We start from the raw sequence: 14,251 nt of genomic DNA, 5'->3' as shown, positions 1-14,251 counted from the left end.
CCATATTACCGACCACTAATCCCATATTAGAGGCCCATAATCCCATATTAGAGGTCAATAATCCCATATAAAAGACCATAAATGCCATATTTCTGACCATTAATCCCATATTAGAGGCCGTTAATCCCATATTAGAGACCATTAATCCCATATTACCGACCACTAATCCCATATTATCAACATTAATCCCATATTAGAGGCCAATAATCCCATATTAGAGACCATAAATGCCATATTTCCGACCATTAATCCCATATTAGCAGCATTAATCCCATATAAACCACCACTAATCCCATATTATCATCATTAATCCCACATTAACCCCCAATAATCCCAGATTAGCCGCCATTAACCCCCGAATCCGACCTCCGTGGCCCTCCTGGAGGCCCACCACGTTGGGTCCGGGCTCCCTAATGAACACCCCTCCTAATTAACACCCCGCCTAATTAATTACCGCCGCCCCGGCAGGGCTGCGGGGGCTGATGCTGGCGGCGGTGCTGGCGGCCCTGATGTCCTCCTTGGCCTCCATCTTCGCCAGCGCCAGCGCCATCTTCTCCCTCGACATCTACCGGCGCCTGCGGCCCCACGCCACGCAGCGCCAGCTGCTCATCGCCGGCAGGTGGGGACACTGGGGGGGCACTGGGGACACCGGGGGGACGTGGGGACACCACGGGGACTTGGGGACACCATGAGAACCTGGGGGCACCATGGGGATGGAGAACGTTGGGGACACCACGGGGATTTGGGGACACCACGGGGACTTGGGGACACCATGAGAACCTGGGGGCACCATGGGGCTGGAGAACGTTGGGGACACCATGGGGATTTGGGGACACCACGGGGACATGGGGACACCATGAGAACCTGGGGGCACCATGGGGATGGAGAACGTTGGGGACACCATGGGGACTTGGGGACACCGGGGGGACATGGGGACACCATGAGAACCTGGGGGCACCATGGGGATGGAGAACAAAGGGGACACCGGGGGGATTTGGGGACACCACGGGGACTTGGGGACACCATGAGAACTTGGGGGCACCATGGGGATGGAGAACGTTGGGGACACCGGGGGGACTTGGGGACACCATAAGAACCTGGGGGCACCATGGGGATGGAGAACGTTGGGGACACCATGGGGATTTGGGGACACCACGGGGACTTGGGGACACCATGAGAACCTGGGGGCACCATGGGGATGGAGAACGTTGGGGACACCGGGGGGATTTGGGGACACCACGGGGACTTGGGGACACCATGAGAACCTGGGGGCACCATGGGGATGGAGAACGTTGGGGACGCCATGGGGATTTGGGGACACCACGGGGACTTGGGGACACCATGAGAACCTGGGGGCACCATGGGGATGGAGAACGTTGGGGACACCATGGGGACTTGGGAACACCACGGGGACGTGGGGACACCATGGGGACCACCATAGGTCCATGGGGACACCATAGGGCCCTGGGGCCACCATAGGGCCACAGGGCCACCATAGAGCCATTGGGACACCATAGGACCATGGGGCCACCATAGGGCCACCACAGGTTCATGGGGCCACCATAGGTCCACAGGGCAACCACGGGGCCACCATAGGGCCATGGGGCCACCACAGGGCCATGGGGACACCACAGGGCCATAGGGCCACCATAGGACGTCAGGGCCACCACAGGGCCACCATAGGGCCATCATAGAGCCATGGGGACACCATAGGGCCACGGGGACACCATAGGGCCATGGGGACACTATAGGGCCACAAGGACACTATGGAGACCACCATAGTTCCACGGCGCAACCACGGGGCCACCATAGGGCTATTGGGCCACCATAGGTCCATGGGGCCACCACGGGGACACTATAGGTCCACAGGGCCACCATAGAGCCACTGGGCCACCATAGGGCTACCATAGGTCCTTGGGGCCACCACAGGTCCATGGGGCTACCATAGGGTCACCATAGGGCCATGGGGCCACCATGGGGCCACCATAGGGCCATGGGGACACCACAGGGCCACTATAGGCCCACAGGGCCACCATAGGACCACGAGGCCACTATAATGGCCATGGGGCCACCATGGAGCCATGGGGCCACCATACGGCCACCATAGGTCCATAGGGCCACCATAGAGCCATGGGGACACCTCGGGGCCACAAGGACACCATAGGGCCACCATAGGTCCATGGGGACACCACGGGGACACCTTAGGGCCATGGGGACACCATAAATCCATGGGGCCACCATAGAGCCATGGGGACACCATAGGGCCACGGGACCACCATACGGCCATTGGGCCACCATTGGTCCATGGGGACACCATAGGGCCACGGGGACACCATAGGGCCATGGGGACACTATAGGGCCACAAGGACACTATGGAGACCACCATAGTTCCACGGGGCAACCACGGGGCCACCATAGGGCTATTGGGCCACCATAGGTCCATGGGGCCACCACGGGGACACTATAGGTCCACAGGGCCACCATAGAGCCACTGGGCCACCATAGGGCTACCATAGGTCCTTGGGGCCACCACAGGTCCATGGGGCTACCATAGGGTCACCATAGGTCCATGGGGCCACCATAGGGCCATGGGGACACCACAGGGCCACTATAGGCCCACAGGGCCACCATAGGACCACGAGGCCACTATAATGGCCATGGGGCCACCATGGAGCCATGGGGCCACCATACGGCCACCATAGGTCCATAGGGCCACCATAGAGCCATGGGGACACCTCGGGGCCACAAGGACACCATAGGGCCACCATAGGTCCATGGGGCCACCATAGGGCCACAAGGACACCATAGGGCCACCATAGGTCCATGGGGACACCACGGGGACACCTTAGGGCCATGGGGACACCATAAATCCATGGGGCCACCATAGGGCATAAGGGACATCATGGGTATACCTTAGATCCATAGGGCCACCATAGAGCCATGGGGACACCACGGGGACACCACGGGGACACCATAGGGCCACGGGACCACCATACAGCCATTGGGCCACCATTGGTCCATGGGGACCACCATAGGGCCACAGGGACACCATATGGCCATTGGGCCACCACAGGGCCATGGGGTCACCATAGGGCCATGGGGACACCATGGGGACACCATATGGCCATAGGGCCACCACAGGACCATGGGGCCACCATAGGTCCTTGGGGCCACCATAGGTCCATGGGGACACCATAGGTCCTTGGGGACACCATAGGTCCATGAGGCCACCATAGGGACACCATAGAGCCATGGGGTCACCCTAGGGCCATGGGGACACCATGGGGACACCATAGGTCCATAGGGCCACCACAGGTCCATGGGGCCACCATAGGTCCTTGGGGCCACCATAGGTCCATGGGGCCACCACGGGGCCACCATAGGTCCATAGGGCCACCATAGGTCCACGGGGACACCATAAATCCATGGGGCCACCATAGGTCCATGGGGACACCATAGGGCCATGGGGACACCATAGGGCCACGGGACCACCATACGGCCATAGGGCCACCATAGGTCCATGGGGACACCACAGGTCCATGGAGCCACCATAGGGCCACGGGGCCACCATAGGGCCACCATAGGTCCATAGGGTCACCACAGGGCCACCATAAGGTCACCACAGGGCCATGGGGACACCACAGGGCCATGAGGCCACAATAGGGCCACCATAGGTCCATGGAGCCTCCATAGGACCTTGGGGCCACCATAGGGCTATGGGGCCACCATAGGTCCTTGGGGCCACCACAGGGCCATGGGGACACCACAGGGCCACGAGGCCACAATAGGGCCACCATAGGTCCATGGGGCCTCCATAGGACCTTGGGGCCACCATAGGTCCATGGGGACACCATAGGTCCATGGGGACACCATAGGTCCATGAGGCCACCATAGGGACACCATAGAGCCATGGGGTCACCATAGGGCCATGGGGACACCATGGGGACACCATGGGGACACCATAGGTCCATAGGGCCACCACAGGTCCATGGGGCCACCATAGGTCCTTGGGGCCACCATAGGTCCATGGGGCCACCACGGGGCCACCATAGGTCCATAGGGCCACCATAGGTCCACGGGGACACCATAAATCCATGGGGCCACCATAGGTCCATGGGGACACCATAGGGCCATGGGGACACCATAGGGCCACGGGACCACCATACGGCCATAGGGCCACCATAGGTCCATGGGGACACCACAGGTCCATGGAGCCACCATAGGGCCACGGGGCCACCATAGGGCCACCATAGGTCCATAGGGTCACCACAGGGCCACCATAAGGTCACCACAGGGCCATGGGGCCACCACAGGGCCATGAGGCCACAATAGGGCCACCATAGGTCCATGGAGCCTCCATAGGACCTTGGGGCCACCATAGGGCTATGGGGCCACCATAGGTCCTTGGGGCCACCACAGGGCCATGGGGACACCACAGGGCCACGAGGCCACAATAGGGCCACCATAGGTCCATGGGGCCTCCATAGGACCTTGGGGCCACCATAGGGCTATGGGGCCACCATAGGTCCTTGGGGCCACCACAGGGCCATGGGGACACCACAGGACCATGGGGCCACCATAGGTCCACAGGGCCACCATGGGGACACCACAGGTCCATAGGGCCACCACAGGTCAATGGGGCCACTATAGAGCCATGGGGCCACCATAGAGCCATGGGGCCACCATAGGGCCACGGGGCAACCACAGGGCCACCATAGGTCCATAGGGCCACCATAGGGCCATGGGGACACCATAAATCCATGGGGCCACCATAGGTCCATAGGGCCACCATAGGGCTGTGGGGCCACCATAGGGCCATGGGGACACCACAGGTCCATGGAGCCACCACAGGACCATGGGGCCACCATAGGGCCACCATAGGTCCATAGGCCCACCACAGGGCCACCACAGGGCCACCACAGATCCATGGGGGCCACCACAGGCCCACGGGACCACCACAGGACCGCAGCCAACATTGGCCAACCGTTGACCACGGTCAACGGTGGCCAACGAGGTGCCACCAGGGGGGTGACCAGGGGGTGTCACCAGTGTCCCCGCAGGCTGTGGATGGTGGTCCTGGTGGGCCTGAGCCTGGCCTGGCTGCCGGTGGTGCAGGCGGCGCAGGGCGGGCGCCTCTTCGACTACATCCAGGCCGTGGGCAGCTTCCTCACGCCCCCCATCGCCGCCGTCTTCTTCCTCGCCATCTTCGTGCCCCGCGTCAACGAGCCCGTGAGAGGGGGAGGGGCTTTTTTTTTTTTGGGGGGGGGGGAGGAGGATGAGGAGGGGTGGTGGGTGATGAAGATGAGGGGCACAAGGGGCTGTAGATGATGAAGGACCCAAGGGTCCGTAGATGGTGATGATGATGATGAAGGACTCAAGTGTTCTTAGATGATGATGATGAGGGACCCAAGTGTCCATAGATGATGATGATGATGATGATGATGAAGGACTTGAGTGTCCATAGATGATGAAGATGAGGGACCCAAGAGTCCGTGGAGGAAGATGAGGGACCAAGGTGTTGGTAGATGATGATGATGAAGGACCCAAGGGTCTGTGGAGGAAGAGGAGGGACCCAAGTGTTGGTAGATGATGATGAAGGACCCAAGTGTCCTTAGATGATGAAGATGATGATGAAGGACTCAAGTGCCCATAGATGATGAAGATGAAGGGCACAAGGGTCTATGGATGATGATGATGAAGGACCCAAGGGTATATGGAGGAAGATGAGGGACTCAAGGGTTGGTAGATGATGATGAAGGACCCAAGTGTCCATAGATGATGATGATGATGATGAAGGACCCAAGGGTCTAGGGAGGAAGATGAGGGACTCAAGGGTTGGTAGATGATGATGAAGGACCCAAGTGTCCATAGATGATGATGATGATGATGAAGGACCCAAGGGTCTAGGGAGGAAGATGAGGGACTCAAGGGTTGGTAGATGATGATGAAGGACCCAAGTGTCCGTAGATGGTGATGATGATGATGATGAAGGACTTGAGTGTCCATAGATGATGAAGATGAGGGACCCAAGAGTCCGTGGAGGAAGATGAGGGACCCAAGTGTTGGTTGATGATGAAGATGAAGGACCTAAGGGTCTGTAGAGGAAGATGAGGGACTCAAGGGTTGAAGATGATGGTGAAGGACCCAAGTGTCCATAGATGATGATGAGGATGATGAAGGACTCAAGTGTCCTTAGATGATGAAGATGAGGGACCCAGGTGTCCGTAGATGATGATGAAGGACTCAAGTGTCCATAGATGATGATGAGGATGATGAAGGACCCAAGTGTCCTTAGATGATGAAGATGAGGGACCCAAGTGTTGGTAGATGATGAAGATGAAGGACCTAAGGGTCTATGGAGGAAGATGAGGGACTCAAGGGTTGAAGATGATGATGAAGGAACTAAGTGCCCTTAGATGATGATGATGATGATGATGATGAAGGACTTGAGTGTCCATAGATGATGAAGATGAGGGACCCAAGTGATGGTAGATGATGATGAAGGATGCAAGTGTCCTTAGATGATGATGACGATGATGATGATGATGATGATGATGATGAAGGACCCAAGGGTTTGTGGAGGAAGATGAGGGACTCAAGGGTTGTAGATGATGATGAAGGACCCAAGTGTCCATAGATGATGATGATGATGATGAAGGACCCAAGTCTATGGAGGAAGAGGAAGATGAGGGAGCCAAGTGTTGGTAGATGATGATGAAGGACCCAAGTGTCCTTAGATGATGAAGATGAGGGTCTCAAGTGGCCATGGAGGAAGATGAGGAACCGAAGTGTCCATGATGATGATGATGAGGGACCCAAGTGTTGGTAGATGATGAAGATGAAGGACCTAAGGGTCTGTGGAGGAAGATGAGGGACTCAAGGGTTGAAGATGATGATGAAGGAACTAAGTGCCCTTAGATGATGATGATGAGGAGGATGATGACGGACCCAAGTGTCCTTAGATGATGAAGATGAGGGACCTAGGTGCCGTAGATGACAATGAAGGACCCAAGTGTCTGTAGATGATGAAGATGATGATGAGGGACCCAAGTGTCCATAGATGATGATGAAGGCCCAAGTAGCCTCTGGGCAACCCAGGTGGCCACCAGGGGATCCAAGTGGCCACCAGGAGGCCCAAGTGACCCCAAAGAGATCCCACTGGCCTCCAAGAGACCCACTGGCCTCCAGGAGACCCAAGTGGCCTCCAGGAGATCCAGGTGGCCACCAGGAGACCCAAGTGGCCTCCAGGAGATCCCAGTAGCCTCCAGAAGGCCCAATTAGCCTCCAGGAGACCAAAGTGGCCACCAGGAGACCCAAATGGCCTCCAGGGGACCCAAGTGACCCCAGGAGACCCAAATGGCCTCCAGGAGATCCCAGTGGCCTCCAGGGGAACCCAGTAGCCTCCAGAAGGCCCAAGTAGCCTCCAGGAGACCAAAGTGGCCTCTGGGCGATCAAGGTGGCCACCAGGGGATCCAAGTGGCCTCCAGGAGACCAAAATGGCCTCCAGGAGACCCAAGCGACCTCCAGGAGACCCAAATGGCCTCCAGGAGATCCCAGTGGCCACCAGGGGACCCAAGTGGCCACCAGGAGGCCCAAGCGACCCTCAGGAGACCCAAGCGACCTCCAGGAGACCCAAGCGACCTCCAGGAGACCCAAGTGGCCTCCAGGAGACCCAAGTAGCCTCCAGGAGACCCAACTGGCCTTCAGGAGATCCCAGTGGCCACCAGGAGACCCAAGTGGCCACCAGAAGGCCCAAGTAGCCTCCAGGAGACCAAAGTGGCCTCTGGGCGATCAAGGTGGCCACCAGGGGATCCAAGTGGCCTCCAGGAGACCAAAATGGCCTCCAGGGGACCCAAGTGGCCACCAGGAGACCAAAATGGCCTCCAGGAGATCCCAGTGGCCTCCAAGAGACCCAGTAGCCTCCAGAAGGCCCAAGTAGCCTCCAGGAGACCAAAGTGGCCTCTGGGCGATCAAGGTGGCCACCAGGGGATCCAAGTGGCCTCCAGGAGACCAAAATGGCCTCCAGGAGATCCCAGTGGCCTCCAAGAGACCCAGTGGCCTCCAGGAGATCCCAGTGGCCTCCAAGAGACCCAGTGGCCTCCAGGGGACCCAAATGGCCTCCAGGAGGCCCAAGCGACCTCCAGGAGACCCAAATGGCCTCCAGGAGATCCCAGTGGCCTCCAGGGGAACCCAGTAGCCTCCAGAAGGCCCATGTAGCCTCCAGGAGACCAAAGCGGCCTCTGGGCAATCAAGGTGGCCACCAGGGGATCCAAGTGGCCTCCAGGAGACCAAAATGGCCTCCAGGAGACCCAAGTGGCCTCCAGGAGACCAAAATGGCCTCCAGGAGATCCCAGTGGCCTCCAAGAGACCCATTGGCCTCCAGGAGACCCAAGCGACTTCCAGAAGACCCAAGTGGCCTCCAGGAGACCCAAGTGGCCTCCAGGAGACCAAAATGGCCTCCAGGAGACCCAAGTGGCCTCCAGGAGGCCCAAGTGACCCCCAGGAGACCCAAATGGCCTCCAGAAGGCCCAAGTGGCCTCCAGGAAACCCAAATGGCCTCCAGGAGACCCAAATGGCCTCCAGGAGATCCCAGTGGCCACCAGGAGACCCAAATGGCCTCCAGGAGATCCCAGTGGCCACCAGGAGACCCAAGTGGCCCCCACGGGACCCCCCCCATGCCCCATCTCCCCCCCCCAGGGCGCCTTCTGGGGCCTGGTGCTGGGCCTGCTGCTGGGCCTGGGCCGGATGGTGCCGGAGTTCGTGTTGGGGACGGGGACGTGCGAGGCCCCCGGGCGCTGCCCGGCCTTCATCTGCGGCCTCCACTACCTGCACTTCGCCATCGTCCTCTTCCTCGCCACCTGCGCCATCATCATCGCCGTCTCGCTCTGCTACCCGCCCATCCCCCGGCGGCACGTGAGTGACATTTTGGGAGGGGGGGGACGTGAGTGACATTGGGGGGGGGGGGGGGCAGAGAGGATGATGATGATGGGGGGGGGAGGTTGGTAGATGATGAAGATGAGGGACTCAAGTAGCCATGGAGGAAGATGAGGGACCCAAGGGTCTTTAGATGATGAAGATGAGGGACCTCAGCGTCTATGGAGGAAGATGAGGGACCCAAGTGTTGTAGATGATGATGATGAAGGACCCAAGTGTCCATAGATGATGAAGATGAGGGACTCAAGTGGCCATAGATGATGATGAAGGACCCAAGTATGGGTAGATGATGAAGATGAGGGACCCCAATGTCCATTGAGGAAGAGGAGGGGGCTGAGTGTGGGGAGATGATGAAGATGAGGGACTCAAGTGTCCATGGAGGAAGATGAGGGAGCCAAGTGTTGGTAGATGATGATGAAGGACCCAAGTGTCCATAGATGATGAAGATGAGGGACTCAAGTGGCCATGGAGGAAGATGAGGGACCCAAGTGATGGTAGATGATGATGAAGGACCCAAGTGTCTGTAGATGATGAAGATGAGGGACCTCAGCATCTATGGAGGAAGAAGAGGGACCCAAGTGTCCATAGATGATGAAGATGAGGGTCTCAAGTGGCCATAGATGATGATGAAGGACCCAAGTATGGGTAGATGATGAAGATGAGGGACCCGAGTGGCCATGGAGGAAGATGAGGGACCCAAGTATCCTTAGATGATGAAGATGAGGGACCCAAGGATCTATGGAGGAAGATGAGGGACCCACGTATCAGTAGATGATGAAGATGAGGGACTCAAGTGGCCATGGAGGAAGATGAGGGAGCCAAGTGTTGGTAGATGATGATGAAGGACCCAAATGTCAGTAGATGATGAAGATGAGGGACCCAAGTGGCCATGGAGGAAGATGAGGGACCCAAGTGATGGTAGATGATGATGAAGGACCCAAGTGTCTGTAGATGATGAAGATGAGGGACCCAAGTGGCCATGGAGGAAGATGAGGCACCCAAGTGTTGGTAGATGATGAAGATGAGGGACCCAAGTGGCCATAGATGATGAAGATGAGGGACCTCAGCATCTATGGAGGAAGATGAGGGACCCAAGTGTTGGTAGGTGATGAAGATGAGGGACTCAAGTGGCCATGGAGGAAGATGAGGGACCCAAGTGTGGGTAGATGATGAAGATGAGGGACCTCAATGTCTATGGAGGAAGATGAAGGACCCAAGTGTTGGTAGGTGATGAAGATGAGGGACTCAAGTAGCCATGGAGGAAGATGAGGGACCCAAGTGTTGTAGATGAAGATGAGGGACCCCAATGTCTATGGAGGAAGATGAGGGACCCAAGTGGCCATGGAGGAAGATGAGGGACCCAAGTGATGGTAGATGATGATGAAGGACCCAAGTGTGGGTAGATGATGAAGATGAGGGACCTAAGTGGCCATGGAGGAAGATGAGGGACCCAAGTGTCCATGATGATGATGATGAAGGACCCAAGTGTCTGTAGATGATGAAGGACCCAAGTGTCCCTAGATGAGGAAGATGAGGGTCTCAAGTGGCCATGGAGGAAGATGAGAGACCCAAGTATCCTTAGATGATGAAGATGAGGGACCCAAGGATCTATGGAGGAAGATGAGGGACCCACGTATCAGTAGATGATGAAGATGAGGGACCTCAATGTCTATGGAGGAAGATGAGGGACCCGTGTGGGTAGATGATGAAGATGAGGGACCCAAGTGGCCATGGAGGAAGATGAGGGGCCCAAGTGTCCATGATGATGATGATGAGGGACCCAAGTGTGTGTAGATGATGAAGATGAGGGACCCAAGTGTCCGTGGAGGAAGATGAGGAACCCAAGTGTCCATGGAGGAAGATGAGGGACCCAAGTGTCTGTAGATGATGAAGATGAGGGATCTAAGGATCTATGGAGGAAGATGAGGGAGCCAAGTGTTGTAGATGAAGATGAGGGACCCCAATGTCCATTGAGGAAGAGGAGGGGGCTGAGTGTGGGTAGATGATGAAGATGAGGGACCCAAGTGGCCATGGAGGAAGATGAGGGAGCCAAGTGTTGGTAGATGATGATGAAGGACCCAAGTGTCCATAGATGATGAAGATGAGGGACTCAAGTGGCCATAGATGATGATGAAGGACCCAAGTATGGGTAGATGATGAAGATGAGGGACCCAAGTGTTGTAGATGATGAAGATGAGGGTCTCAAGTGGCCATGGAGGAAGATGAGGGACCCAAGTGTCCATGGTGATGATGATGATGATGATGAGGCACCCAAGTGTCCCTAGATGATGAAGATGATGAAGGACCCAAGTGTCCTTAGATGATGAAGATGAGGCACCCAAGTGTCCACGATGGCCACAGGCCACCACGGGAGGAAGACGAGGGACTCAGGAGACCACAGGAGGAAGATGAGGGTGCGGGTGACCATGGGATGAAGACGAGGGACCCGGGTGACCATGGTGACACCCCCCCCGTGTCCTCTTGTCCCCAGCTCCACCGCCTGGTCTTCAGCCTCCGCAACAGCCAGGAGCCGCGGGACGACCTGGACAAGGAACCGGCCATGGGGGGGGACGTCCAGCTGCAGGGTAAGGGACACCACGGGGGGGTTGGGGACACCACGGGGGGGCTTGGGGACACCACGGGGGGGTTGGGGACATCATGGTGGGCTTGGGGACACCTTGGGTGGCCATGGGGACATCAACAGTGGCTTGGGGACATCATGGTGGGCTTGGGGACACCACGGGGGGGCTTGGGGACATCATGGGTGGGCTTGGGGACATCATGGTGGGCTTGGGGACACCACGGGGGGGTTGGGGACATCATGGGTGGGCTTGGGGACATCATGGTGGGCTTGGGGACACCACGGGGGGGTTGGGGACATCATGGGTGGGCTTGGGGACACCACGGGGGGGCTTGGGGACATCATGGGTGGGCTTGGGGACACCACGGGGGGGCTTGGGGACATCATGGGTGGGCTTGGGGACATCATGGGGGGGCTTGGGGACAAGTTGGGTGGGCTTGGGGACATCATGGTGGGCTTGGGGACACCACGGGGGGGCTTGGGGACACCACGGGGGGGCTTGGGGACATCATGGGTGGGCTTGGGGACATCATGGGTGACCTTGGGGACATCAGCGATGACTTGGGGACATCAACGTTGACTTGGGGACACCTTGGGTGGCCTTGGGGACATCAACAATGGCCTTGGGGACATCAGCATTGACTTGGGGACAGCAACATTGACTTGGGGACATCATGGGTGGCCTTGGGGACATCAATAGTGGCCATGGGGACATCAACATTGACTTGGGGACATCAATGGTGGTCTTGGGGACACCTTGGATGACCTTGAGGGCACCATGGGTGGCCTTGGGGTCATCAACAATGGGTTGGGGACATCAACGTTGACTTGGGAACAACTTGGGTGGCCTTGGGGACATCACGGGTGGCCTTGGGGATACCAACAATGGCCTTGGGGACACCATGGGTGGCCTTGGGGACATCAATAATGGCCTTGGGGACATCAATGTTGACTTGGGGACACCTTGGGTGGCCTTGGGGACATCATGGGTGGCCTTGGGGACATCAACAATGGGTTGGGGACATCAATGGTGGCCTTGGGGACATCAATGATGACTTGGGGACATCAACAGTGGTCTTGGGGACACAACGGGTGGCCTTGGGGATGTCAACGGTGACTTGGGGACACCACAGGTGGCCTTGGGGACATCAATGATGGCCTTGGGGACATCAACAATGGCCTTGGGGACACCATGGGTGACCTTGGGGACATCAATGGTGGTCTTGGGGTCATCAACAGTGGCCTTAGGGACATCATAGGTGGCCTTGGGGACACCATGGGTGACCTTGGGGACATCAGCGGTGGCCTTGGGGACATCAACGATGACTTGGGGACACCATGGATGACCTTGGGGACATCAATAGTGGCCATGGGGACATCAATGGTGGCTTGGGGACATTGACTTGGGGACACCAATGGTGGCCTTGGGGACATCAACGATGACTTGGGGACACTTTGGGTGGCCTTGAGGGCACCATGGGTGGCCTTGGGGACATCAACAATGGCCTTGGGGACATCAACGATGACTTGGGGACATCAATGTTGACTTGGGGACACCAACGGTGGCTTGGGGACATCAACAATGGCTTTGGGGACATCAATGATGACTTGGGGACATCAATGATGACTTGGGGACACCATGGGTGACCTTGGGGACACCACGGGTGGCCTTGGGGACATCAATAGTGGCCATGGGGACATCAGTGGTGGCCTTGGTGGCCTTGGGGACCCCGTGGCCACGTGGCTCCTGGTCCTCTTCCAGACGTGGAGGTGACACCAAGCGGCCAGGGGGCGGAGCCAAAGGGACAAGGGGCGGAGCCAAGCGGCCAGGGGGCGGAGCCAAAGCCCCAGGGGGCGGAGCCAACGGGAAAAGGGGCGGAGCCAATTGGACAAGGGGCGGAGCCTGGAGGGGCGGGGGGCGGGGCCAAGTTCGAGGCCCCGCCCCCCGAGGACCCGGTGTGGAGCCGGGTGGTCGACGTCAACGCGGTCATCATGACGGCCGTCGCCGTCTTCCTTTGGGGTTATTTCGCTTAAAATGCCCCAAAATCGCCCGTTTTGAGACCAAAAAATCACCAAAAATCCGCTCCCCAAAAATCCGCTCCCCAAACGTCCAAAACGGCCCCAAAATGGCCCAAAAAAGGCTACCGCGAGGAATGTCCAAAAAAATGACCCCAAAAATCTCAGAATTGGACCCAAAATGTCAGGATTTCCCCCACCAAAATCTCATAATTGGACCCAAAGTGTCGGGATTTCCCCCCAAAACACCCCAAAGCTACCTCAGAAATGTGAAAAAACGCCCCCAAAATGTTGTTATTACCCCCAAAATCCTCATAACCCCAAAAATCTCAGAATTGGACCCAAAATGTCGGGATTTCCCCCAAAAATCTCATAATTGGCCCCAAAGTGTCAGGATTTCCCCCCCCAAAAAATCTCATAATTGGACCCAAAGTGTCGGGATTTCCCCCCCCAAAAAATCTCATAATTGGACCCAAAATGTCGGGATTTCCCCCCAAAAATCCCATAATTGGCCCCAAAGTGTCAGGATTTCCCCCCAAAAATCTCATAATTGGACCCAAAGTGTAAGGATTTCCCCCCAAATTTCCCCCAAAGCTACCTCGGAAATGTGAAAAAATGCCCCAAAAATGCTGTTAATACCCCCAAAATCCTCATAACCCCAAAAATCCCATAATTGGCCCCAAAGTGTAAGGATTTCCCCCCAAATTTCCCCAAAGCTAC

At 57.3% G+C, this 14,251-nt stretch overlaps 1 protein-coding gene across 2 annotated transcripts in view; it reads left to right on the top strand.

The window, feature by feature from the left end:
• Window positions 1-13,683, top strand: part of LOC119715426 (sodium/glucose cotransporter 2-like) — a 37,721-nt gene extending 24,038 nt beyond the window's left edge. For both annotated transcript variants that reach the window (XM_072029513.1, XM_072029515.1), the window contains 5 exons: window positions 469-619; window positions 5,061-5,229; window positions 8,698-8,913; window positions 11,426-11,519; window positions 13,278-13,683. In XM_072029513.1, the coding sequence (XP_071885614.1) occupies window positions 469-619; window positions 5,061-5,229; window positions 8,698-8,913; window positions 11,426-11,519; window positions 13,278-13,549 (902 nt within the window). In that variant the 3' untranslated portion in view covers window positions 13,550-13,683. The remainder of the gene's footprint in view (window positions 1-468; window positions 620-5,060; window positions 5,230-8,697; window positions 8,914-11,425; window positions 11,520-13,277) is intronic.
• Window positions 13,684-14,251: the final 568 nt, after the last annotated feature.

This window comes from Anas platyrhynchos, chromosome 30, assembly GCF_047663525.1.
Source record: "Anas platyrhynchos isolate ZD024472 breed Pekin duck chromosome 30, IASCAAS_PekinDuck_T2T, whole genome shotgun sequence".
NCBI lineage: Eukaryota > Metazoa > Chordata > Aves > Anseriformes > Anatidae > Anas > Anas platyrhynchos.
Note: the sequence above shows the minus strand (reverse complement) of the source record. Positions and strands in the feature narration are given on the sequence as shown.